This window comes from Trematomus bernacchii, unplaced genomic scaffold (genome assembly GCF_902827165.1).
Source record: "Trematomus bernacchii unplaced genomic scaffold, fTreBer1.1, whole genome shotgun sequence".
Taxonomy (NCBI): domain Eukaryota; kingdom Metazoa; phylum Chordata; class Actinopteri; order Perciformes; family Nototheniidae; genus Trematomus; species Trematomus bernacchii.
Window position 1 is genome coordinate 1,838,357 of NW_022988066.1, and position 24,091 is coordinate 1,862,447.

Sequence of the window (24,091 nt, forward strand, 5' to 3'; positions counted from 1 at the left end):
TAATAATATATAGGATAATAATATAACAATCAAACATGGCAAATATAAATCATGTGTTATACGCTGAGTTGTATAGCCCCCATGTTTCCTCAACACACTGTTCTCCTGAGGAACACAACAACCCTCTCCATGAGCATGACGCATGAATCACGGGGTTGAGGATGGCTCATATAAAGACAACGGGCATCAGCCTTTGCACAGAGACAAGCTTGAGCAGGCCTATGCAACGTCAGCTCTCACAATCTGCCCACATTGTTGAGCCACGGGCTGGACCTATATTACGATGGAAAGAGGCAGCATCTCCACCGTGTCACAGACCACCTCTCTGCCTGTGGCGCACCAGCTCAGCTGCTCCATAGATGCTCCCCAGTTTCATGGTAATATGGACGAGAAGGGCACCGGCACCTCCAAAGTCTTTCTGGCTTACAAAAACGCTTCACAGCACCTGAGTTCATCGGGAATCAAAGCAGGTTTGGGGATACTTAAAGTGGCCACGTCTCAGTGGAAACAGGAGAAGAAGACGCGTTCAGGGCCACCTGTTAGGCAACTGTCCACCGCCAACAGCAGCCAACCCTGCAAGAGATCCCCCCTGGATCAGCTGGCAGCTCTGGTTCTGCACGGTAAAAACCGGCAGCGCAAGATTGGCCAAGAGCAAGCACCGACCAAGCCTCAGAACTGTAAGCGCATCGTGGTTCTTGGTGCGCCAAGGGTCGGCAAGACGTCCATCGTCAGAAGATACCTTCGAGAAGGATTCTTGGAGGAGTACAATCCCACCTCCGAGGATTTCCTCAGGAAAATGTTTCGCATTCGTGGAGAGAGCTATCAAATTGACGTTCTGGACGCGTCCAGGGAAAGGGATTTCCCAGCCAAACGGCGGCTATCTATCCTCACTGGTGCGTGTTATTCTCTGTCCTGACACAAGTTTAGATTTGTTTTCAGTTGATATGTTTTCCATAACCATAACAGGCGAATCGTTGCAGTTGTTTTGTGCATGCGTAATTCAGCCACATCATAGACCCATATGCATTACATTAATGCACACAGTGTATACAATCTTGCTTTTTATTGCTGCAAATATTTTATTCAATTATATTTCTAGGATTACAACCATATTCAATACTGCTATTTTTTTTTTACTATATATTTTTTAATATTTGTTAATGTTATTATAGTTTTCTTCAAATAGTTTTGTGTTTTTAAACTTTGTTTTATCTTATGTGCACCACAACAAAATTCATCATAAGTGTTACCCTACCTGGTAATAAAACTGTTTCTGATTCTGATTCTTATTCTATTTCTATCTCGCATCCATATTATCCAACTCATTTCTTGTCTTTAATGCAGGGGACATTTTTCTCCTGGTATTCAGTCTCGATGACCGGAGCTCGTTCGAAGAGGTGTGTGCCCTACGAAAGGAGATTCTGGCCGCTAAATTAAAGCTCACCAAATCCTCTGTGCCAGAGCATTGCGCACAGCCGCAGATTCCTCTGGTGGTCTGCGCCAACAAAGTGGATCTCCTGGAATCAGAGAGAGCAATATCTAGGGAAGAAGTGCTCAAATCCCTCGGTGATGAATGTGCATATTTTGAAACGTCTGCAAAAGAAAGCACGAATCTGGAGAAAGTGTTTGAGACTTTGGCAAAGCGAGGCGGGCTTCCTACTGAAACTGGGCCATCTCAGCACCGCAAACTGTCCATGCGTTCGTACCAGGCCATTCGGACAAGCCGTGTGCCCGGGAGGGTCAGCAAGACTCCGGGGCGAGATGATGCCTTCGGCGCCCTGCATCCTCTGGTCCGTCGGCCCAGTTTTACCACGGATCTCAGACAAGTCATTGGGCCACTTACTGCAACCAAGCCGGGGAAAGCACTGGAGAAATGTCCGATTCAGTGAGAGACAATTCGAGTACGAATTGTAACAGAGCGGATAAAACAACGAATTAAGCACTGATATTTAAGCCATTATTCCTGTCTATAATCACATTAAGATGATGTTTTCAAAATAAAATATGTTTTAATAGCACAATGGCTGGTCTATTAATACAAGAAGCATACATATACAATTACTAACTATCTATCTATCTATCTATCTATCTACCTATCTATCGTGAAGGAGAAGGTGAGGATGTTGAGTCAGGGAGTTGATTTTTATTGTATGATTATTGCATTACATAACGTGTGTGTGTGTGTGTGTGTGTGTGTGTGTGTGTGTGTGTGTGTGTGTGTGTGTGTGTGTGTGTGTGTGTGTGTGTGTGTGTGTGTGTGTGTGTGTGTGTGTGTGTGTGTGTGTGTGTGTGTGTGTGTGTGTGTGTGTGTGTGTGTGTGTGTGTGTGTACCAGAGTACCAGAGTACCAGAGTCACGATTGGCAGAAGTTCTCCTCTGGATTCCCACACATCCTGAAAATAGGATTTCCACTGCTCTCAAGTCATACAGGGATTTAGTCTTTTATCAGGATCCCCATGCAGATCATCAGCTTATTTTCCTCGGGTCCACATAAAACATGACAACACAATAAACACAAAACGACCAAATGACATTACAATGATGAAAGTGTTCCAGCAAACAGAACATGTTATGTTCTCATTAATATCCATGAATAGAAATAAAAGTTTAAAAATTCCCTTGTAATGAATGTCGTTTGGCTTAGTGTTTATTAAAAGGGCACCTAACACACCTTTTCTGGTAGTTGTCAACTAGCTGGTTGTTTCTGCTGTGTGTGCAGCATTTAGTGAAAGTTGCCAGCAGGTACAGTATAGGCCTACGCATTTCCATTGCCACTGCTTTACAGACCTTATCCCAACCTACGTTTGAAAAAAAGTTACACAGTTCGTTAACACAACATATGGACCCAGACCCCTAAAAACAGTGATAAAAGGGTAAACACTTGAGAGTAGTTTCTTCATTCACAGAGCTCTAGCTGGGTGCCATTATAAAGCAATGTGATGTGAACATGTGAGTCATTATGACTGAAAGCAGCAGAACAACGCCCGCGCCATGAGGCAGAGGCTTAGAGAGATTTAGGGATGACAAATGAAACCAACTCTTTTGAGTAAATAGAACTGTTTGCAGGTACATGATGCATTCAATAACAGCTGTAAAAAAAGTATTAGACTCTCCAGTAAAGGGGATGTTTAGTGCATTAATGAAATGTTTGAATATGCCATTTAAGGGACGATAGGGAAGATTTGTACTTCACATCTGCTGAAGCAACACAGTCTCACTTACTGTGTTGGTTGAAGTGCTCACTTATCATCGGCTTCAATACAAGTACTTCAAACATTAATTTGTGTGCTTTATCATCCTTTCTTAAAACTCACCAGATAGATGCATTTTTTAAAGTGACAACAACTTTTATGGAATAAATATGTTCAAATAAATTGTTTAATTGAATGCGGTGTGGTTAAGCTAAATTGCTGCTTGATTATATATAACTATAAGTTGCTGCTGTCGCGTGAGAAAATTCACATTGCAGGTAAGAGGATGCCATTATCACCACACACATACATGGTACACACGGGTCTACACTATGCCCAGAGAGGATAACAGCTTTGCCTCTGAAACGTGATTCTGTTTTTCTACTACCTTCGCTGGAAAATGTGTTCTTCTGCCAAGGCCGCTCACAATTGAAAGCACCCTGTTCTACAAACAAAATGTGTTGCTTTGTATTTTGTAGATGCCATCTACGTTGGTCAGTGAGCAGAGTTTTGCTCAATAGGAAGATCAACAGCTCTCTATTCAGCTTTTGAAAATGTAAAATAACTACATGTTTGTCTAATCTTCTCTTTCACTGATATTTGACTGGGTTGTTAAGTGATGTTAAAGTAGCCCACTGAGACACATTGGACTATATAATAGACCTGAATTGTGCAGCTACTTTATGATTTCATGTCAGATAAAGCTAATGATTCAGAACATCCACTACGGCTTTCATCACATCTTGTTGGACTTACAGGAGGGAATATGAGTTTGTATACACCTATGGTTTGAAGAGCTCTGTCCATCAACAGTACAATCAGTGGCTTGTTCACAGCAGCTGGGGCAAAAACATGCCAAGTAGAAAAGACTGAAGGAGGTAGGCGGCTTGTCACGCAGTTAGATGACAGAGAAATGGAACACAAATGCACAAGCAAGCACCTGCCACCAGTTCTGGCTTTTCTTGTTTGGCCTGATCAGTGGATTGAGGCTATATGGTTTGCCAATTCAACTACATGTCATGAAGCACAAACGAAACTTAAAACTGCACAGCATTACATACCTGCCAACCCTACCGATTTGGGCGGTAGTCTACCGCTTTTGACATGTTTCTACCCGCCTACCGATTTAGCTGACTCTCCCTACCGATTTTCAATCTTCCCAAACTATAACAAATAAAAATGACACTACATAGACACTGGACTCGACTTTTGGCGGACACCGTTTGCAGCGTGTCTGTGATCCCATCATACAAACAGTCCTCTGTGTTTCAGTCGATCGCGAGATGTGTCTAAAAATAGAACAACAATATTCTGTTTTATCGTTAATATCCTATAACATAATCTTCCTGTGCCAGAATAATGCACATGAACGCATCAAAGCTTTGTGATTGGCGTGACCCCATGTATCGGGGCGTGGCTGGTAGGCAGTGGGCACTGGGCAGTGGGCACTAGTTTGCTGTGCAGTCCGCACACACAAGACCACAATTATGGCAGAAGCAAAAGAGCCCAAAATATATAATTTTCACTCTGAGTGGGGAGGATGATTATTTTTGTATCTATTCCAATTCAAAGTCTATCTGTCTCATCTGCAATGCGAGCGTGGCTTTATCGAAGAAGGGTAATTTAGGAGCGGCATTTCAAAACAGTGCACAAACGCTACGAGACGGAATTCCCTCCTAATTCTGCCCTACGCTCCCAAAAGGTGAGGGACCTGAAAGGACAGCTAAATGCACAGCAGTCCATTTTCACCAGGCCCAACAACAAGAGCAAGGCTGCTACCATAGAATCTTATCGTGTCAGTCACATTCTTGCAAAACACATGAAGTCTTTCAAAGACGGCGAAGTTGTGAAAGAAGCATTCCTGGAGGCTGCCGACGCGCTTTTTGGGGACAGTAAAAATAACAGTAGCATTTCAACAGGTTTTTGATATAATAAAAACTCAAGTTAGATACCGTTATTAATCAGCTGTAAGTTTTAGTTTGTTTGAACTTATTCATTATAATTATTGTACAAAATGGTATAAGAATGCAAACTTTAAGATCTGTTCTGTTTAAATTGATTATAGTCTATTATCAATTCAGAAACTAGTGTTGCTTGCATCCTATTTTAAAGGCATTTCTTTTTATACTCTACTAAAATGCAAAAAAAAGAAAAGGGTTTGATTCTATTAATTTTGTCTTTTTTATTGCACTTTGGCAGCAGATTCCTGTGTAGCTTCAGATCTGAGTTGTCTTATTAGTAAAACTAATTTATACTTTTGTAGCAACACTATTTTTATATAATGGCAAAGAAAGGGTTCAGTCTTTTCTTTTTTTCCTGTATCATATGTGGCAGCACTGTTCAATGTTTCTTGAAAACATTACCCACTGTAGTATGTGACGTGTGAATAAACTCCCAACTCTGTATCAACAACACTGTTGTGTAACTTCAGTTAAATACTTGTGTGTGTGTTGATTAGAAAGAGGTAAGATAAAGGATCTGCAGTATTTTATGAAGTATTAATCGTACAAAGGTCAGTTTTATACAAGTACTGTAGAAGTGTGTATTTACCTGGTAGTAGGCTGTCACTAATGGCTACGCCTCTCTATTTGGACTGGTAGATCTCGGCAGACTGGCCACTTTAAAAGTAGCTCTCGATTAAAAAAAGGTTGGGCACCCCTGATCTACACTGTCAAGGTTCAAGGTTCTTTATTGTCAAACTAACATAGCTACAGAGTAATTATGTCGTTGAAAATCTTATGTCACAGGCTTCTCCAACAATGCAACTGAAAGAGGACCAGAAACACATTAAAAATATAATAAAATGTGGAGACTTTGGGATATTTATCTCCCATTCTTTTACTTTTCGGGCATTTTACAGACCAAACATGTCGTTGATGTCACTGTTTAGTGTTTACCAAACCACCACTTTTTCTGAAAAATGCATAAAATGATGCAATATATGTTAAATACATGGTTTATACTGGGGTTCTGATTACCTAATTTGGGCGTGCACATTTGCCGCGCGCAAACCTACCTCTTTTGGATTTGGAAAGGTTGGCATGTATGGCATTAGTGTCATAAAACTGTTGGGTGTGTTTGTTATTCTTAGGCTATAAAAGGATCTCTCCACCTGCAAACATACCAGACAGCTGAGAAACACTTGTACAGGTACGTTTATAATAATTGTAAGTGTAAGTAGAGGGCTTTATCTTCATTGTTTGATTATATAACTATATACCGTATGCACCGTTTATATTTTATTTTATTTTTATTGTTAGATAATCGACGGAGGTCATTATTACAGAGATGTTGGGAGGAAAAGCTTTCATCTCAGGCTGCACTCTGCTTGCGCTGGTTACTTTATGTGGTCAAACTGCTCACTGCAAAACCGAAGGTAGGTGAACTCAAAGGAAACAATGCCATTTGTACTGCAGGTGTACAACATTTGGAGCTGTAAAACTGATAAAATACTGTATAGTGAAGGTTGTCAGACACAACAACGTGGCAGCATCCGGGTTTAAGAAAATGCAGTCAATGCTTAAGCTTGTATTCTTTCTTATTTCCAACAGGGGGCAATGACACTATGCAAAAAAAAGTCAGACTCCATAGAGAAAGTCGAGAAAATGACTACCTAAATAAACCTTTTCCTGACTGTTATGGTCTCTATCACTAGTTTCAGTTAATTTTCAATACAGCATTCATTTTGTAAATGATGATCCATTTGGAATAAAATAGACAAAGCAAGGTATGCTTCAGGGAGTGGCTACCTTGTGACTCACATTAATACCACAGTGTTTACCCATAGACTATGTATGGACGTAGGGTCCGTGACGTCACCCATAGGATTCTGCAGAGTTGCCGAGAAGCCCTTAGTAGGCGGAGTCGGCCACTAACGGCTCGACAGTGGCGTCAGAGTTCCACTCCCACCTGCTCCAAATAAGGGCAAAGAGGCGGAGCCGAGGCGGGACCTGCTGCCACCGGGCTTGAAGTTCCAGAGCTAGCTGAAGCTACCAAGCTAAGCTAACATGCTCCCCATCTGCACACTGCCATCGCATTTTACGTTTCTAAGGTAATACTTCAGAATCTTAAAATCCCTTAACGTTTGTATGCAATTGTGCTAAATTCAACACTGGAATCAAGCACATATTAATATGTTTGCATGACATTAGTTATTTATATTTTGCCATCACTTAATTATACGTTTAATACATTTAAGTTAAGCTAAGGTACATGTGATGATAGCTAGTTAGTGCTCTTACCTGTGAGGCCTCCTCCAAACAGCATAATAACCAGACTGTATCATTAAAACTATAAGTACCAGTTCTAGATCCTTGACTTTAGACAAACAATTCAAAAGACAAAATGTATTTAAAGACCAATCTTTATTTGAAGGTGCCTCTTAACCTGAGATATTAGTTATACAGTAATAGTATTGACAATCTAAAAAAACTGAGCAACTCAACAGTCAACTTTATATTTCTTATTGTCTAAACTAAGCATTTATTATTTTCATTTTGCCCCTCTCATATTCAGTGTGGATGGATTGAGACAGCGTGGTGTCCAGAGAGCTGCAGAGACTTCAGGGAGAAACCTCCGTGTGATGGACGTCCTGTCTGTTGGTTTGGAGAGGACTGAGGGTCTTTCCTCTGTTGCGGCTTTCACACCAGCGCTTTTCCCTTTCTAGCTCCTAGCTAGAGCTTTTCTGGTTCAGCTCCGGTTTCCCTTTTCAGCTCCCGCTCTGTTCACACCGCCCAGCTGCCGCTGCTGCGTCATGACGTCACCGTTTACATCGCTGATTTTCTCCCCAACGGAGCTCACAACAACAACGGGGGGGGACTGCGTCGGGTCGATGATCGTGTTGCTTTTAATCATACGAATTAAATAACGACTTCTCCAACCTTATACTTTTCTCCAGAGTGCCGTGGTTCATTGTTTATTAATGTGTTTCAGCGGCATTTACCGACCGCTGCAGTGCTGGCTGCTCTTCCACGGGAGTTTATTCTCCCGTTAGCTCCGGGTTAGCTCACACGGCTCTAAAGTATTCACTGTCTGACTGTCACACAAGCAGCTGATACATATCCCCAGTTCCCCTTAAGTGAATGTGTGTCAGTCTGAATTGACGCTGTTTGGCATCACAACGCTGTTATGAAAGTTTCTCTGGTATAACATGGGTGATGTTAGCATAGCAACCGAAGCTAAACTGACTACTTGCTAAGCCGTTTTCTACAGGCACATTTTACCGGCGTATTTTTCATTATGATTCTACTTGTGATAGTCGGACATGACAACCTGTGCAGCCCATGTATTGATTCCATCCGATAGCTGCTATAATAACAAACAAAACGTCTGCCTGCTCTCCACAATGATCAATAACAGCGAACGGATGGTCAAAGTAAGGTACAAATAAACAGAATCACACGAAGCCTGGTTAGTGTTGCCTGACTTTATAAAGTGTGTTTTTTTTTATAAGTGTGTGGTTGCCTTCTAGTCACTTTGCTCAGCGCTACTACTTGTAGGCAGGCATGACGAGACTCTTCAGTCGACCCATGTTCAGGGGAGGTGGGTTTAGTTTCCTGCACGCCTCGACGTAAGAGAGACGTAAGCGACGCCGTGTCATAGCTCCGAAGCTCTTGCCTCTAGACCGACAATTTTTTTGAGCTGGAAGTGAACCGCATTCCGGAGCTATGACGCGGCGCCGCTGCGGTGTGAACAGGGAAAAGCGCCGGTGTGAAAGGGGCATCTGAGGAGGACCAGGCCTGATGGAGGAGCCCATGCATAGCTGATACCACCTGATCAGGCCTAGTCTGTCACTTTATTTGACTAAATGTGTTTACTTATACATTTAATAGGTTTACACCTTTTGTCCATATGTGCTTTTTATTTAAAACATGTTTGATTAACTTTTGGTTCACATTTCAATAAATTGAATTTGTATTTGCACTCCTTTTGTCCATTATTCTTACTGAAAATGTTAGATTACACATTCACATCTGACTGAAGATTAGCCCCATTTATTTGCGTTGCAAACTCTGCAGTACAAGGTACATGTTGTGAAGCTCATAAAGTGAGGCAAATAGAAATAATCAGCTGATGGAGTGTAGATGTGGAAATAGGTGCATTCGATCAGCTGACTGTTTTCACAATAAAAGTAGTTTCTTAGTGAATGTCCTGTACTGGTCTTAACATCTCATAACATCAGCTTTTAATTTTCCTATTGGATGTTTTTCTTGACCCTCGGAGAAAGAGGAGATGCTGAGTCGTGTCTTTCAGGCATGTCCTTTCCTAACAAAAATTACAGGAAACATAAAACATATTATTGCAGAACAAGTGTGTTATTTATGAAAGAGGTGTGTTTGTGTTTTTAGGGGCTGTAGATATAATTATTTTGTAATTGTAATGTTTTTTTTTATTTCAACAGTGAGCTACAAAGACAATCAGATTATGAATTAACAGTATGAAATTCATCAACATTGAAATGTATTTTATTATCAAAATAATATTTAACTGTTATTAAAACAAGCTTGCTCTGTTGTCTCACTGAAAGAATAACTTTTACCACGTTTTTACAGACAATATTGAGAGATAAATAGCAGTTGTCACTATGCGTTAAATATCTTTGCCTTCAATACCTTAAATTAGAAAGCTGACAGTCATATTGCTTGTTAACATCTAAATGTAACCCTTTGCATGAAAAAACCCCTCAATTTCACTGATGTGTAGGTGATCTAGTATTTAGTATTGTTTAATGGAATGTATATCAGTGTATTAAAGTCAATACTTCATTTATTTAAACCAATATCTTTCTTGATTCTTTGTACAGTATGAAAAAAGAGTATTTGTACCTGTGCTGAAGTTCACTGCTGTGAGGAGTCCAGTGCTGTCTCTCACTCTCTGGTCCAGCCTGTCTGCATCACCTGGACACTTTAAACAAACAGATATATATGTAAAGTACCATGTGTACAAACAATATAACTTATTATCTTCTGTTGAACATGTTGGATTGTGTATTGTCCGAGTCAGGGTCCTTTTTATTTTACTGTAACTTTGGAAGTTGTGTTACCAATGCTTACTGTTTATTTGATACCAATTTGGTAATGCAATTAATAAAAACAACAAGGTTTGGGTTCGTTCTTCAGATGACTGTGACGTTAACGTGTAAGCTCAATAATGAACTCCAGCTCAACCATCCATATTGTAATATCTAAGTGATCATCTTGAAATATGACATTAATAATTGTAATATACACACATCTTATTGTGAGGTTGATTTCACATACACTACTTCGACGTTAGCTTGTCTACATACTCGAGCATAGCCAATTTAAATTAACCTTAGCGATGCATACAGTTCCTACCTACATAATAAAATATCTCTCTAAGTTACAAGGATGACCTTATGTTATCAACCTCAAACAGAAGCCTTTTGTTCTACGGTATTATCTCACTTAACGCTTAACACTTGTCTATTTCGTTTTAACCTTTATATATACAGTCTATGGTTTTAACTTGCAGGCTACGATTAGCATCGTTAGCACCGATGTAGCTACCACTCACTTACACACTAACCCAAGCCTTAACATTCATTATGTAGCTGATTGAAATCATAAACACATAAATAAAGTACTCGAATTTCACTTACCGCAAAACGGCATTCATGCACCGTCTGTTTTAACAGCAGAGCGAGTCACAATAGTCCGATATATAAGCATGAAGAACAAACAAACACGGCCGGGGTCAAGTTGTGTTCCCTGGATGAACTGAGCAGGCAGAGTCCCTGTAGCTTCACGGAGACGGAGCAGCTAGCAGAGAGACAAGAAGCTAACAGCAGCAGTCACTTGACAGAGCTGTCACTCAATGTGACCACGCCCTAATTTATGCAAAAACGTTAAGACCTACAGTAATATAAATAAAAGGGTCATGTTAGAAAACAATTCACTCACAGATTCATAATCATGAAGGTGGAATCTAACTATATCAATAATAATATTTATTGCATCCAGGGCTAGAAACATGTTTTTTTCTGCTGTAAAATTGGGCATTTTAACATGGGGGTCTATGGAAATTGCTCCTTTCTGCAGTCATCGCCTATATATGAACTGCAGTTTGTGGCACTTCCGTATTGGCGTCCCGGCTCTTCCCCAGAGTTTGCCGCTTGTGTTTACCTGATTGAGTGCTTTCAGTGTTTTCATCATACATATTTCAGCATGCAAATTGTTTAGTTGGACTGTCTGATGGCACTTCTGGTTTACAAATAGCAATAGCCAAATGCCAAATTAGAAGATTCCACATTTTATTCCACAAACCAATGCATTACTACGTCCCCTCACAGTCGATTAGCCTTTGCTTTCAAGCTAAAAATGCCTCAGCTACTTTGAATTACTGTTTTTTCACACTTCTTTATTGTCCACAGGTTCAACTCTACTGAAAGACCTGAGAATTGTTCTTGTTGGGAAAACTGGATCTGGAAAAAGTGCTTCTGGAAACACCATCCTGGGAAATCCAAATGCCTTTAAAACGGATATGTCTCCTGAGTCGGTTACTAACGGCTGTCACAAAGAAGAGTCTAATGATGGTGAGAGGAAAATTGTAGTGATTGACAGTCCTGGACTTTTTGATACTAACAAAAGACAAGAAGTTGTGAAAGGAAAAATTGAGGAGTGTATTAAGCAGTCAGTTCCTGGACCCCATGCTTTTCTGTTAGTGATCAGTCTGAAGGCTAGATTCACTGATGAGGAGAAGGCCACTGTGAAGTGGATCCAGGATAATTTTGGTTCGGATTCTTCCATGTATACCATAGTTCTGTTTACACACGCTGACATGCTAGAGCATAAATCAGTGGACCAATATGTCTCGGAGAGCATACATCTAAAAAGACTGATAAACCAGTGTGGAGGAAGGTATCATTCTCTCATGAATAACAAGATAGGAAACAGAATCCAGGTCGAAAGTCTTCTGGAAAAGATAGACAAAATGGTGCAGTATAATGGAGGAAAACACTACACCAGCGAGATGTACAAGCAAGCCCAGGAGAAACTTTATGAGGAGGAAAGGAAAAGAGGGAAAGATTGGTGTAATAAGCTCGGTATTTTTTCCCTGGCAGCTCTTGTAGCAGGAGCTGTCTTACCTGCAGGAGCAGTCCAGTTTGGGGCTCGTGCAATAGGTGTATCAGTTGGAGCATTTGCAGCCTATAATTGCACTACATAGGTTTATGTAGCTCTGGGGAGCCTGTAATAAATACAAATATGGAAAAAGCTATGGATAATGAACGATCCTCAACTCAAAATGATGTTACCTTAATTTGTAACTGAAAATTCAGTCTGCATGCTTGTTTATCAGTGGGAATTAGAAATATGCTGTTATCAGTTTTGCAAAATGTGGTTTTGTCTATGTTAGACGGACCATTGACATGCAACAACATTTATTTTAAGCAATGACTTTGGACCAAGCCAGATTCACACATAGTTCTCAAATTAATTATTCAGAAACAACAGTTTAAACAAAAAGTGTCTTCAACATGATCTGGACTCGGAGTTGCCTGGCAACAGAGGCTCTAGGAAGTTACTGTTTCCAGCTAATGTCAACCTCAATAGGCTTTAAGTCGAATTCGGCTATCAACATGGCTTTTCTTGTACACTAAATGTATACTGTTTACTAAACATTTATAGTTTACATTTATTTTTAAGAACATTGATTGATTTTGAATTTCTGCAAAACTGTCAGTGGCAAAATGACCCCAAAAAGCCCTGGTTTGTCTGTATTTGTTTGTATATTCGTTTTGTTATGTAATGCGTACACTATACACACAGACACACAGACACACACACACACACACACACACACACACACACACACACACACACACACACACACACACACACACACACACACACACACACACACACACACACACACACACACACAACGCACACACACACACACACACACACACACCGGTTGATAACCATATGGGACTAAAGTTATATTTCTGTCTTTGATATTTCCATTTAAAGTTGTCATTTTAATGGAGAATTTAAGTTTTGAATGCCTTCTGACTGCTATTTTAGAGCTCAGCTATTAATGCCTTTTTCAGGGTTTCCTTATGCTCCACAGTGATATGTGCACACAAAGACTGCTATATAACTGCATATCTGCACTGAAATGTGGACCCTTTTTCTATCGCCCACTTGTAAATGGATTGAATGCAAATGTGGATGTTTATCGGTATGCATTTTAGGCAAGGGTCATGTAATTTACTGTGCTGGATTATAATTGTGTGCAATTGCCATCCAGAGTGGGGGTAGTGTTATGATATTAGTGTCATGCAGTGAGATCGCTATCCCTTTAAGAGAGAGAGAGGGGTGTGGCGCGTGCATGTGTGTGAAGGTATGGTAGAGCATGTGTATGTTTCTGGAAGTGAAACGAGGCAGCAGAAGATATAGGTCTGTCAAGTATTGTGTATAACAGAAGAACTAAATAAATGCAACAGCCTGAAGAGCTGAAGCTTGAGCCTGAAGCTTGTTGCTTCTGCCCTGGGAGACAACAGAGAGTCATCCCCCTGTTTCCTCGACTACGGTCTGGGAGCCGACCAAGTTCAACATTGGCAAAACAAAAGTCCCTCCTGTCTGTTTTTCCTCTCCCGCTACTCCATCGCTATCAGAACCAGACATAGGGTGTTTCTCAATCGCGAGTACGCTTGCTTGGTAGCACATGTCTGCCGAGCATCTTGCTTCAGAAGCGAGTCAAGAATACTTCCTGGCATTCGGAAAACGAAGTGTGGAACACGCTAGCAAGTGTGCAGGTGTGCGTCATATGAGAGGCCCCCGCCTTACATCTTCCGCCACAGATTTGGGGAAATTGGTCCGTGCACAAAGCATTGTGGGGAATTTAAGACCGCGGAGTCTACTCATGTGCAGCCTCGATATTTCTCCAAACGGAGTACGCCGGGCTCGGTAGATTTCCAAGTATGCTGGAGATTGGAACAGTACTTCGGCGGCACTCGATGACGTAGTATGCTTGAAATAGTGACTCTGAAGCAGCTTTACTCGCGATTGAGAAACACCCATAGCCTATGCCTACTTGGCTCCGAGGCGCCGCGGCCGGCACCGCTGCCGCTCGGTATAGAAATCCTCTGTCCTTCCTCCTCATCCTGGTTTACAGGTTTAAAATAACCTGTAAGCTTCGGCATTTTTTGTAATAGTTGCTTGTCTCGAAACTCCTTTTCCCTCAACAATTTCCTTTTCCGAGCGCCACTCTCACACTTTTTCTTCTCCGACATTTTCACCATAAACAACCTTCATCTGTCACTCAATCACTTGCATTTTGAATAAGTCACATGTGAAACATATTAGGCTTGTTTGAGACAAGCGAGACCTGCGCAGACCTGCGCAATTGCGATCAACGTCTTGCTAGTGCGTTGCATGATGGTTAGTCAGTAGGCTTGTTTGAGACGAGCTGCGGCTCGCCTCGAAAGTAGACGAGAATAGCCGATCGCAGCCGGGGGAGGTCTCAAAAAGCTCGCCTGAAGTCGGACAGCTCGGAGTCGGCTTCTTCCTCTTCTTCTTCTTCTCTCGGTTTTTTGGCGGATTGCAAACAACTTTAAGGTGCATACCGCCACCTCCGGAGTCGGCTTGACTCGGTTTGCATTTATAAAGAATGCACAAATGTGTTTAATCGTTAATGTCAGATATGTACTAAGTAAATACATTTGTTCCTGCTCAAGATTAGATTCAACTTTATTGTTATTGCACAGATTACAGGTACTGAGACAACGAAATGCAGTTTAGCTTCTAACCAGGAGTGCATAAAGCAGTAAAGTGAAAAGTAATGTACACAATCTACAGAATAAAATATAGAATGAATTGAATGATGAATAAACAGAGAGGGGCATGAATGCACTAGATATACACAGTAGCCTAGCCTAGTATGAACAGTGTGTTGTATGAATATGCTAAGATATATAAAGTATGACAACGGTAAGCAGTGCAAGTATAGTATAAAATATATAGATATTAATGTCATGATGATAAACATTGTGGAACAATGATGAAAAATGTGAATGGAAGTGGCGACGTAAAACTGACACAAAACAACAACACACTTTTGCCGAGCCAATGGAGAGTTTCATCACCAGCACGGGGTAAAAACCACCAATGAGCGCTCAGCTCGAGATACCAGCGAGTCGTTTCCCATCAAGCATTTCGCTTCCGCAGCCCGTGGAGAGAAACTGCGCAGCCTCGCCGCGCCTCGCTCTCAAGTCTGCGGGCGTCTTTGTCCCGCGAGATTTCAACGTCTCATGTAGGCGAGCCTCCTGAGCAAGTCGGACAAAATGACTAACCATCATGCAACGCACGAGCAAGACGTTGATCGCAATGGCGCAGGTCTCGCTTGTCTCAAACAAGCCTATTTTGTCCGACTTGCTCTGGAGGCTCGCCTACATGAGACGTTGAAATCTCGCGGGACAAAGACGCCCGCAGACTTGAGAGCGAGGCGCGGCGAGGCAGTTTCTCTCCACGGGCTGCGGAAGCGAAATGCTTGATGCATTACTTTACTTGAGGGGACACACACTGCTTCAGGAATGGTAAAGTAAGCATTAGGTAATGGGTAACTACTGTTTTTGATGCATTACTTTACTTGAGGGGACACACACTGCTTCAGGAATGGTAAAGTAAGCATTAGGTAATGGGTAACTACTGTTTTTGATGCATTACTTTACTTGAGGGGACACATACTGCTTAAGGAATGGTAAAGTAAGCATTAGGTAATGGGTAACTACTGTTTTTGATGCATTACTTTACTTGAGGGGACACACACTGCTTAAGGAATGGTAAAGTAAGCAGTAGGTAATGGGTAACTACTGTTTTTGATGCATTACTTTACTTGAGGGGACACACACTGCTTAAGGAATGGTAAAGTAAGCATTAGGTAATGGGTAACTACTGTTTTAGTAACGGTAAGGTAATCATTAGGTAATGGGTAACTACTGTTTTTGTTTGCGTTCCTTGAGTTTACCGTACCCAAACGGCCTAAGTAATGGTAAGGTAAATAATGATGACTTAAGCAGTAAAATGTGAGTCGGATCCACCTCCACCAGTTGATCCAGTGTGGGACCCAAGCCAGCCGAAGATGGCAGGTTTAAAAGTGCCCTGCTGCAGCGGACCATTGCTTCAATCAAAGTCTCCCAGGAACTCCTCATTAAGTAACCATTAACGAATGATTAATTAATACAGTACCCCCCAGTCTGTTTACCAGTAACTAACCATTAGTTAATTCAGGAACTCCTCATTAAGTAACCATTAACGAATGATTCGTTAATACAGTACCCCCCAGTCTGTTTACCAGTAACTAACCATAAGTTCACTGAGGAACTACTCATTAACTAACCATTAACAAATTATTCATTAATGCAGTACCCCCCAGTCTGTTTACCAGTAACTAATCAGTTCCTCAATCGCAGTCACTGAGGAACTACGCAGTCACTGAGGAACTACTCATTAACTAACCATTAACTATCTAGTAGTTCCTCAGTAACTAAGCAGTAACTAAGCACATTTTGTGTACCTTATTGTAATGTAAAGTGTTACCAGATTAACATTCATTGGATTGCACACTTTGTTTGTTTGTGTGGATATGTAGCAAATTAACATTTTAAATAGCACTTAATGACTGACTGAATGGAAATGACAAAATAAAATAATTTTTCACCACTTTGTTGTTCAGATATGTCACATATTTGTAACTGAATTATGCATTAATTGAAACAAAACACAGTATAAACTGAGGAGTGAGTCCCGTGAGTTTCATGTGTTTTCTTCACTCCGCTGGGAAACTGCTCTCATGTCAAGAAGCAACAGATCAGTGGATGCGCTGCAACGTCCAATCAGTGAGCGATACACAGTAAGGGGGCGGGGAGAGTCTCTGAGGATTTCACCGGAAGATGGTCTGGTGGTTCCTCGGTTATCGCTCCTCCATTATCGCTCCTCGCTCCTCGATCCTAGGTCCTCCGGCAGAAATAAGAGCCATGGGACGCTACTCAAGATGGCGCAGACAACTCAACTTCCGGTGATACCGAGGACCGACGACCGAGGAAATGAAAATAGTCGACCTGAGAAGGACCCGAGGACTCCTCTGTCCTCGCGTCTCCTCCTCGTGTCTCTCGCTCGCATCTTACGGAGGCGGAGCTAAGACGCAAGGAAGGGACGTGAGTGAGGGAAAGGAGGAGTCGAGGAGGGGTATTGAGATGAGGCTACAGAAAAACAGAAGCACAATAACAAGTATATTTAGGTGTTTTTTTTGTAAATAACCGACGGTGTCAAGATGAAGTAAAGTCCCCTGATTTGTCCCTTACACTCTAACGCCAGGCAGGCATTTGGTGTGATCACCATAGCCATATGAGGCCAGATCCGGCTTTCCTTTACTTCCAGCTGTCAGATTGTAAACAAAGTCACGTGACTGGGTGCAGATGACAGCGCTGAAAAGGTGTGTTTCCCGCAGCGAGACGCAACAATACTAATTGTGGGGTTATCATGTTGATTCGGCCACAATAGAAAAAAAAATAAAAACTGCTCTACAGAGGGGCAGGTCAGACAAAAATGGCAAACGGGCTGATGCCCGGGCAACATTAGCCCGTACCTGTGCACGTCCCTGAGAGTAGGCAGACGTTTTGTTTTGTATTATAGCAGCTATCGGATGGAATCAATACATGGGCTGCACAGGTTGTCATGTCCGACTATCACAAGTAGAATCATAATGAAAAATACGCCGGTAAAATGTGCCTGTAGAAAATGGCTTATGCCACAATAGGATAGCAATAGCAAGTAGTCAGTTTAGCTTCGGTTGCTATGCTAACATCACCCATTTTATACCAGAGAAACTTTCATAACAGCGTTGTGATGCCAAACATCGCTCCCATGTGAGCTAACACGGAGCTAACGGGAGAATAAACTCCCGTGGAAGAGCAGCCAGCACTGCAGCGGTCGGTAAATGCCGCTGAAACACATTAATAAACAATGAACCACGGCACTCTGGAGAAAAGTATAAGGTTGGAGAAGTCGTTATTTAATTTAATCTGGCTTCGTATGATTAAAAGCAACACAATCATCGACCCGACGCAGTCCCCCGTTGTTGTTGTTGTTGTTGTGAGCGCCGTTGGGGAGCAAATCAGCGATGTAAACGGTGACGTCATGACGCAGCAGCGGCAGCACCAGTCGGGCTCTGGGCGGTGTGAACAAAGCGGGAGCAGAAAAGGGAAACCGGAGCTGAACCAGAAAAGCTCTAGCTCGGAGCTAGAAAGGGAAAAGCGCTGGTGTGAAAGCCGCATCAGAGGGCCTAAGATATTCTACAAAATAATATTTAAAAACATTAAAAATATATATTTCTTTTTTAATATATTTCTTTTTTAATATATATTTCTTTAGTTATATTTTTCATTAGTTTTGCCAAAATAACTTGATTTAATTGTATTTAAAATAACATTTCGAATCTGCTTGTTCAGTTTCTGTTTGAATGTGAAGGGTTAAATGAAAGAAGCTCCTTTAGCCGTCTCTGCGAGGTACTGTGAAGATAGGAGCTGATTGGTGGTCCTGCTGTAAATTGACAGAGGGCCCGCTATAGAGTGGCGAAGTCCCTCCCCTTCCGGTGGACCTCCATGGGACCTTATTTCGGAAAATGTATGTATTGAAGTCAATGGAGAGAGAAAGATTATCTTTCGATCCCGTTTGAATTGTGCCACGAATTACACATATGATGTTTGTCAATTTAAAAGATAATTTTGCAAGTCAAAAAAAATAAAATGTGTCGTAAAACTGTGAAGTAACACATTTGTTTGTGTGAAACGCTCAATGAACTACATCTCTGATCAACAACACACGTCACCAAGATGGCCGTCACTACTGTCTTGTCAACAAAACGATTGACTACCCTCACTATCACCACAATGAAACACGTCCATAAGAATGTCATGTAAAGCTGCCTGCCTGCCTGCCTGCCTTCCTTTGATTCTCTCTGAACTGCCTGGTCTTTTTAATTTCAACCATTTGTGCAGATAGCATGAAGTAGAAAAGATCGCCGATGCTAGCGTTAGCGTTAGCATTTCTCCCCCGGGCTTAAATTGTGGATTATAGAATGATCACACCGGTGACAGTACTCTTCAAAGGGTTCACGAAATATGACTACTACTCTTACTGTTTAACATTTTGGGTTACTTAAAGGGGACCTATCATGCAAAATGCACTTTTGTACGTCTTTTATACATGAATATGTGTCCCCGGTGTTCCAGGGAACTCACCAAGTGTCAGAAAACACAACCCTCTCTATTTTCCTCCATACCCAAATCTCTAAAAAAGGGGCTGCAACGGATCTGATAAAAACTGATCCAGATTTGAACACTGTCCTGACGTCAGGACGGTGGCGCTACGGCTATTGGGCCAACTCCACCAATCAGGAGGAGACAGCCACGGCCATTGCCGTTTGAAAGCGCTGGAGACGCTGTAGTACATATGCCAGGCCTGTAAGTGGCGCTGTAGTCTGCCACAAAAGCAGTGAAGAAGACTTGGTTACCATGGTTACCCTTCTGTTTATTCTCCGCTGTGGCTTTCTTTCTCCCTCCCCGAGGCAAGCGTTTGCTCCCGCTGCAATGCAATCCCTCCCCGTCGAGGCAAGCACTGTAATTCTCTCTGGTTAGTCCACCAGCAGATGACAAACACCCACCTCTCCGCCTCTTCCAAGGAACGAGGGGACCGTGCGGCAGAGTTTCAGTTTCAGTTTGTTTCGCCGGGCAAGATGTCCGTTAAAGTTTAAATCTTCCGGACAAAATTAGAAAAGTGCCGGTCAAAGGTCTTCTTTGTTATTTATTGAGCTTTAAAACAAATGAATAACGACTCTATATAATAAAACACGGAGGACGGAGATCTCTTTTTCTCCCCCTCTTCTGACAGCCCAGCAGCTGATCAGAGCACGTCTCCCCTCTCCTGCAGGGGGGCGTGGTCAGCAGAATCAGCCCCGTAGACAGCAAACAGCACATAGAGCGAAATGAGGCATGGCTAAAATGCATGATCTGTTTGGTATTTTGAAAACAGAAACGTATAAATATACCTTATATAGGTATGGCCCTACAATATATCATTTAAATATAGCATGATAGGTTTCCTTTAATGTTACTTCATGTTAAGGCTAATAAAAATGACAAGGCTGTAATGCTAACTAACGTGCTAGCTACTAGCTAGGTAGCTAACTTGATCCTTTCATCAGACGGGAAGCGAAAGAACGAGCAAGACCCATTGCTCGTATGATAACAACCTGGTACTAAGCACACAGGCATCTTGTTAAAGTTATCTTATCTTAGCCAGCACCATACTGTTGATCTTAGCTATCTCTTAGTAGAGGAAAACAATTGTGACATCACTTACGCGACTCTGGGATTTGTAGTCTTTCTAGTTGCGTATTTTTCATAGTCTTATATTTCAACAGTTTTACGACAGTGTGACTTTTTTTACATGGAAATCATTTTTTAAGATTGACAAACATCATATGTGTAATTCATGGCACAATTCAAATGGGATCGAAAGATAAGTTTTCTCTCTCCATTGACTTCAATACATTATTTTTCCGAAAAAAAGTCCCATGGACCGGAAGTAGATGGGCGTGACTTCGCCACTCTATAGTAACTGAACGAGAGAGTAATGTCAAATGACAGAACAATTGACCAATCATATCTTCCCTCTAAATGGGTGTGTTTTAATTATCGCGGACTTTATGACAAGTTCCGCCCGCTGTGAAGCTTTTCTTGTTTCCATAGCAACAACAACTTCCTGTCAACAGCGTAAACTCGCCTTCAAAATAAAAGCATGCCAAATTACACTTAAAGGTGGGGTAGGTAAATTTGAAAAACCGGCTCGAGATACACTTTTTGTTATATTCCATGGAATGCTCTTAACATCCCGATAGCAATGAATATCTTAAGTGCTTTGACAAAAAATCCTTAAAAAAATGTCATCTGTGGAAGCCGTAGTACTGTAAAAAGCACGACCAATCATTTTAGCCGGCCCGGCTAAAATAACTGGATGGCCTACCTGCCTGTCAGCCTTCCATCTGTGCACAAACTTATCTCGTGCCCTCATTGGTCATGTGCGCATTCGTGTGTGTTGGAGGAGGGGCTCTGTAAGGAAGTGACAGATTTTTTCCGGCTGTGTATTTTCAAATTCTAGCGATCTCGAGCTGGTTTCTCCAAAATTACCTACCCCACCTTTAAGACATACAACTGCAACAAAAGTAACAAACACAATGCAATATCCTTTTCAATTTCAAATAACACAAATTGGGTTATTTACAGGTGTTGTTTTGTGTGGTACAGGGTTGCTTTCATTGATGCACTTTGCACCCCGGCCGTTGTTTTCGATATTCTGAAGTATACGCTGTGACGTAATAACTTTTTTTCGAGGGATGGGGTGGGGGTCAGAGGGCCTAGGTACAAAAGTCACGGCTCGCCACTGCGGTTAATAAATCCTTGACAGCGGTATGTCTGTTCTGGATTAACAACATGTCACGTGTTCTGAATTGACCAATCAGAATCGAGTATTCAACTAAACCATGTAATAAGAGTTTATACATCACGCAGTTAGATGACAGAGAAATGGACCACAAATGCACAAGCAAGCACCTGCCACCAGTTCTGGCTTTTCTTGTTTAGCCTGATCAGTGGATTGAGGCTATATGGTTTGCCAATTAAACTACATGTTGTGAAATTATGAATAAAGAATGCTGGTGTATACAAGTCTGGCCTAAATCTTCTGCCAGAAAGATTGCAGCAATCCAGGGGGTGTAGATATCCAAACTGTAATTGTGCACAGGAGTTATGGTGTTACAGTATGTTTGTTATGTTATGTTTGTTATGTTGTGGTTATCTAGGAAATATAAATAAACAGAGTAGATTAAATTAGTGAATGACAATATGAATCCTAATAGTTACATTACGATTTCCTGCTATACAGTACATACACATACATGCTGGAACAGTCAGCTGCATTGGAACAATACCCGAAATGCCCGCAAGAGGGCTCACTTGACCGCAACAAGTGCAAGTGTTTTGACCTTTACACGTGATAATGGCGGAGTACAGAGGCATACAGTTATACACAGCTCACCGCAATAGCACGAGACTGGACATATATGACGATCGTACATACCAAATATAATTATATCAACAGTCAAAGCGGACAGAAAGTGAAACTACTGAACATTTAAAAGGCAGTCGCACTTACGGCAAACAAGTAGCCTACTGTAAACAATACTACGCCGATTATTGTCTGTAAACTGTTATTTACATACGAAATGCAAACATATAGATACAAACAGGTGCTTATGCCACAGTAACAACACGTACGGTTTCATACACGCACAACGCGGAACACATAACGACCTGTTCACTCGCTGAAAGTCAGTTTATGACCGGTCGCGCTCTGCGCGTGACTAATGAAGTTACAGTGTGAGGGGTGCGTCAGGTAACTGTCTCTGGACTGCCTGGGGGGCGTCCCAAAGCAGGGAAGTTTGCACACATGTCATTAAGCAAAAACGAAACTTAAAACAGCACAGCATCAGTGTCATAAGACTGTTGGGTGTTTGTTATTCTTAGGCTATAAAAGGATCTCTCCACCTGCAAACATACCAGACAGCTGAGAAACACTTGTACAGGTACGTTTATAATAATTTTAAGTGTAAGTAGAGGGCTTTATCTTCATTGTTTGATTATAGAACTATATACCGTATGCACCGTTTATCTTTTCTTTTCTTTTTATTGTTAGATAATCGACGGAGGTCATTGTTACAGAGATGTTGGGAGGAAAAGCTTTAATCTCAGGCTGCACCCTGCTTGCGCTGGTTACTTTATGTGGTCAAACTGCTCACTGCAAAACCGAAGGTAGGTGATCTTAAAGGAAACAATGCCATTTGTACAGGTGTGCTATGAGAAGAGAGTACAACATTTCGAGCTGTAAAACTGATCAAACACTGTATAGTGAAGGTTGTCAGACACGACAACATGGCAGCATCTAGGTCTAGGAAAATGCAGTCAATGCTTAAGCTTGCTATCTTTCTTATTTCCAACAGAAGACAACGACACTGTATGCAAAAAAAAGTCAGACTCTAAAGAAAGTCTATGAGATAATACTCAATTTACTACCCAAGTAAACCTTTTCCTGACTGTTATGGTCTCTAGTTTCAGTTCATTTGCAATACAGCATGACGATCATTTTGTACATTATGGGCTCATTTGGAATAAAATAGACAAAGCAAGGTATGCTTCAGGGTAGGGGTGGGCGATATTGAAAAATATAATATCAAGATATTTTTCAAGCAGTATCACGATAGACGATATTTATCACGATATTTTTTCATGTCGGTTATTATGGTTATTTTTCAAGTTACTTAACAGTACAACCACCTACAAGGTAACAGAAACTAAAATAAAAAGGAGTAACAGACCAAAATACCATTTCAAGCTGATTTTAATTCTGCAATGAATCCCTGAATGAACAATTCAACAGGAATTTTGTAAAGTGCACTCTCTTGCTAAATAAAATAAAAATATTCAAGGCACAGTTTCTCAGTATAAAAATTCCCTTTCTGTTTTAGGTAGCACTAGCAGTGATGTAACATCAATAAACATGAAAAGGAGAGTAAAACATAACTAAGTAAAACATAAAACATCAATGAGGAAAAGTCAGTGCCAAACAATTAAAATGTAAACTTTAGACTTGAAGTGCAATCAAAGACTTTAGCATAACTGAACATCTGTTTCAAAAGGGAAAAACAATATAAATACCTTATTGATAAAATAAAATATAAGCCAACAGAATCAACCAAGACATTAAATGAAGTGCAATACTGTCTGAATTCTGACTAGACAGCTTTAGAGCATGTCTTTCACAT

The 24,091-nt window shown here is 41.2% G+C and overlaps 2 protein-coding genes across 2 annotated transcripts in view; both read left to right on the plus strand.

The window, feature by feature from the left end:
• Positions 1 to 180: 180 nt before the first annotated feature.
• Positions 181 to 2,007, plus strand: si:dkey-27j5.5 (GTP-binding protein Rhes). Its single transcript, XM_034120655.1, has 2 exons — positions 181 to 893; positions 1,345 to 2,007. The coding sequence occupies exons 1-2, from the start codon at positions 284 to 286 to the stop codon at positions 1,887 to 1,889; spliced, it is 1,155 nt and encodes a 384-aa protein (XP_033976546.1). The 5' UTR covers positions 181 to 283; the 3' UTR covers positions 1,890 to 2,007.
• Positions 2,008 to 6,248: 4,241 nt separating this feature from the next.
• Positions 6,249 to 24,091, plus strand: part of LOC117474783 (GTPase IMAP family member 8) — a 28,958-nt gene continuing 11,115 nt past the window's right edge. The window contains exons 1-5 of the mRNA XM_034120789.1: positions 6,249 to 6,340; positions 6,451 to 6,566; positions 11,583 to 12,365; positions 21,498 to 21,512; positions 22,968 to 23,081. Of these exons, the coding sequence (XP_033976680.1) occupies positions 6,479 to 6,566; positions 11,583 to 12,365; positions 21,498 to 21,512; positions 22,968 to 23,081 (1,000 nt within the window). The 5' untranslated portion in view covers positions 6,249 to 6,340; positions 6,451 to 6,478. The remainder of the gene's footprint in view (positions 6,341 to 6,450; positions 6,567 to 11,582; positions 12,366 to 21,497; positions 21,513 to 22,967; positions 23,082 to 24,091) is intronic.

Excerpts from the sequence above, each read along its gene's own strand:
- si:dkey-27j5.5 (XM_034120655.1), top strand. The coding sequence starts at position 284 with ATGGAAAGAGGCAGCATCTCCACCGTGTCACAGACCACCTCTCTGCCT. Across the intron at positions 894-1,344 it reads GCGGCTATCTATCCTCACTG|GGGACATTTTTCTCCTGGTA; the intron begins GTGCGTGTTATT and ends TCTTTAATGCAG.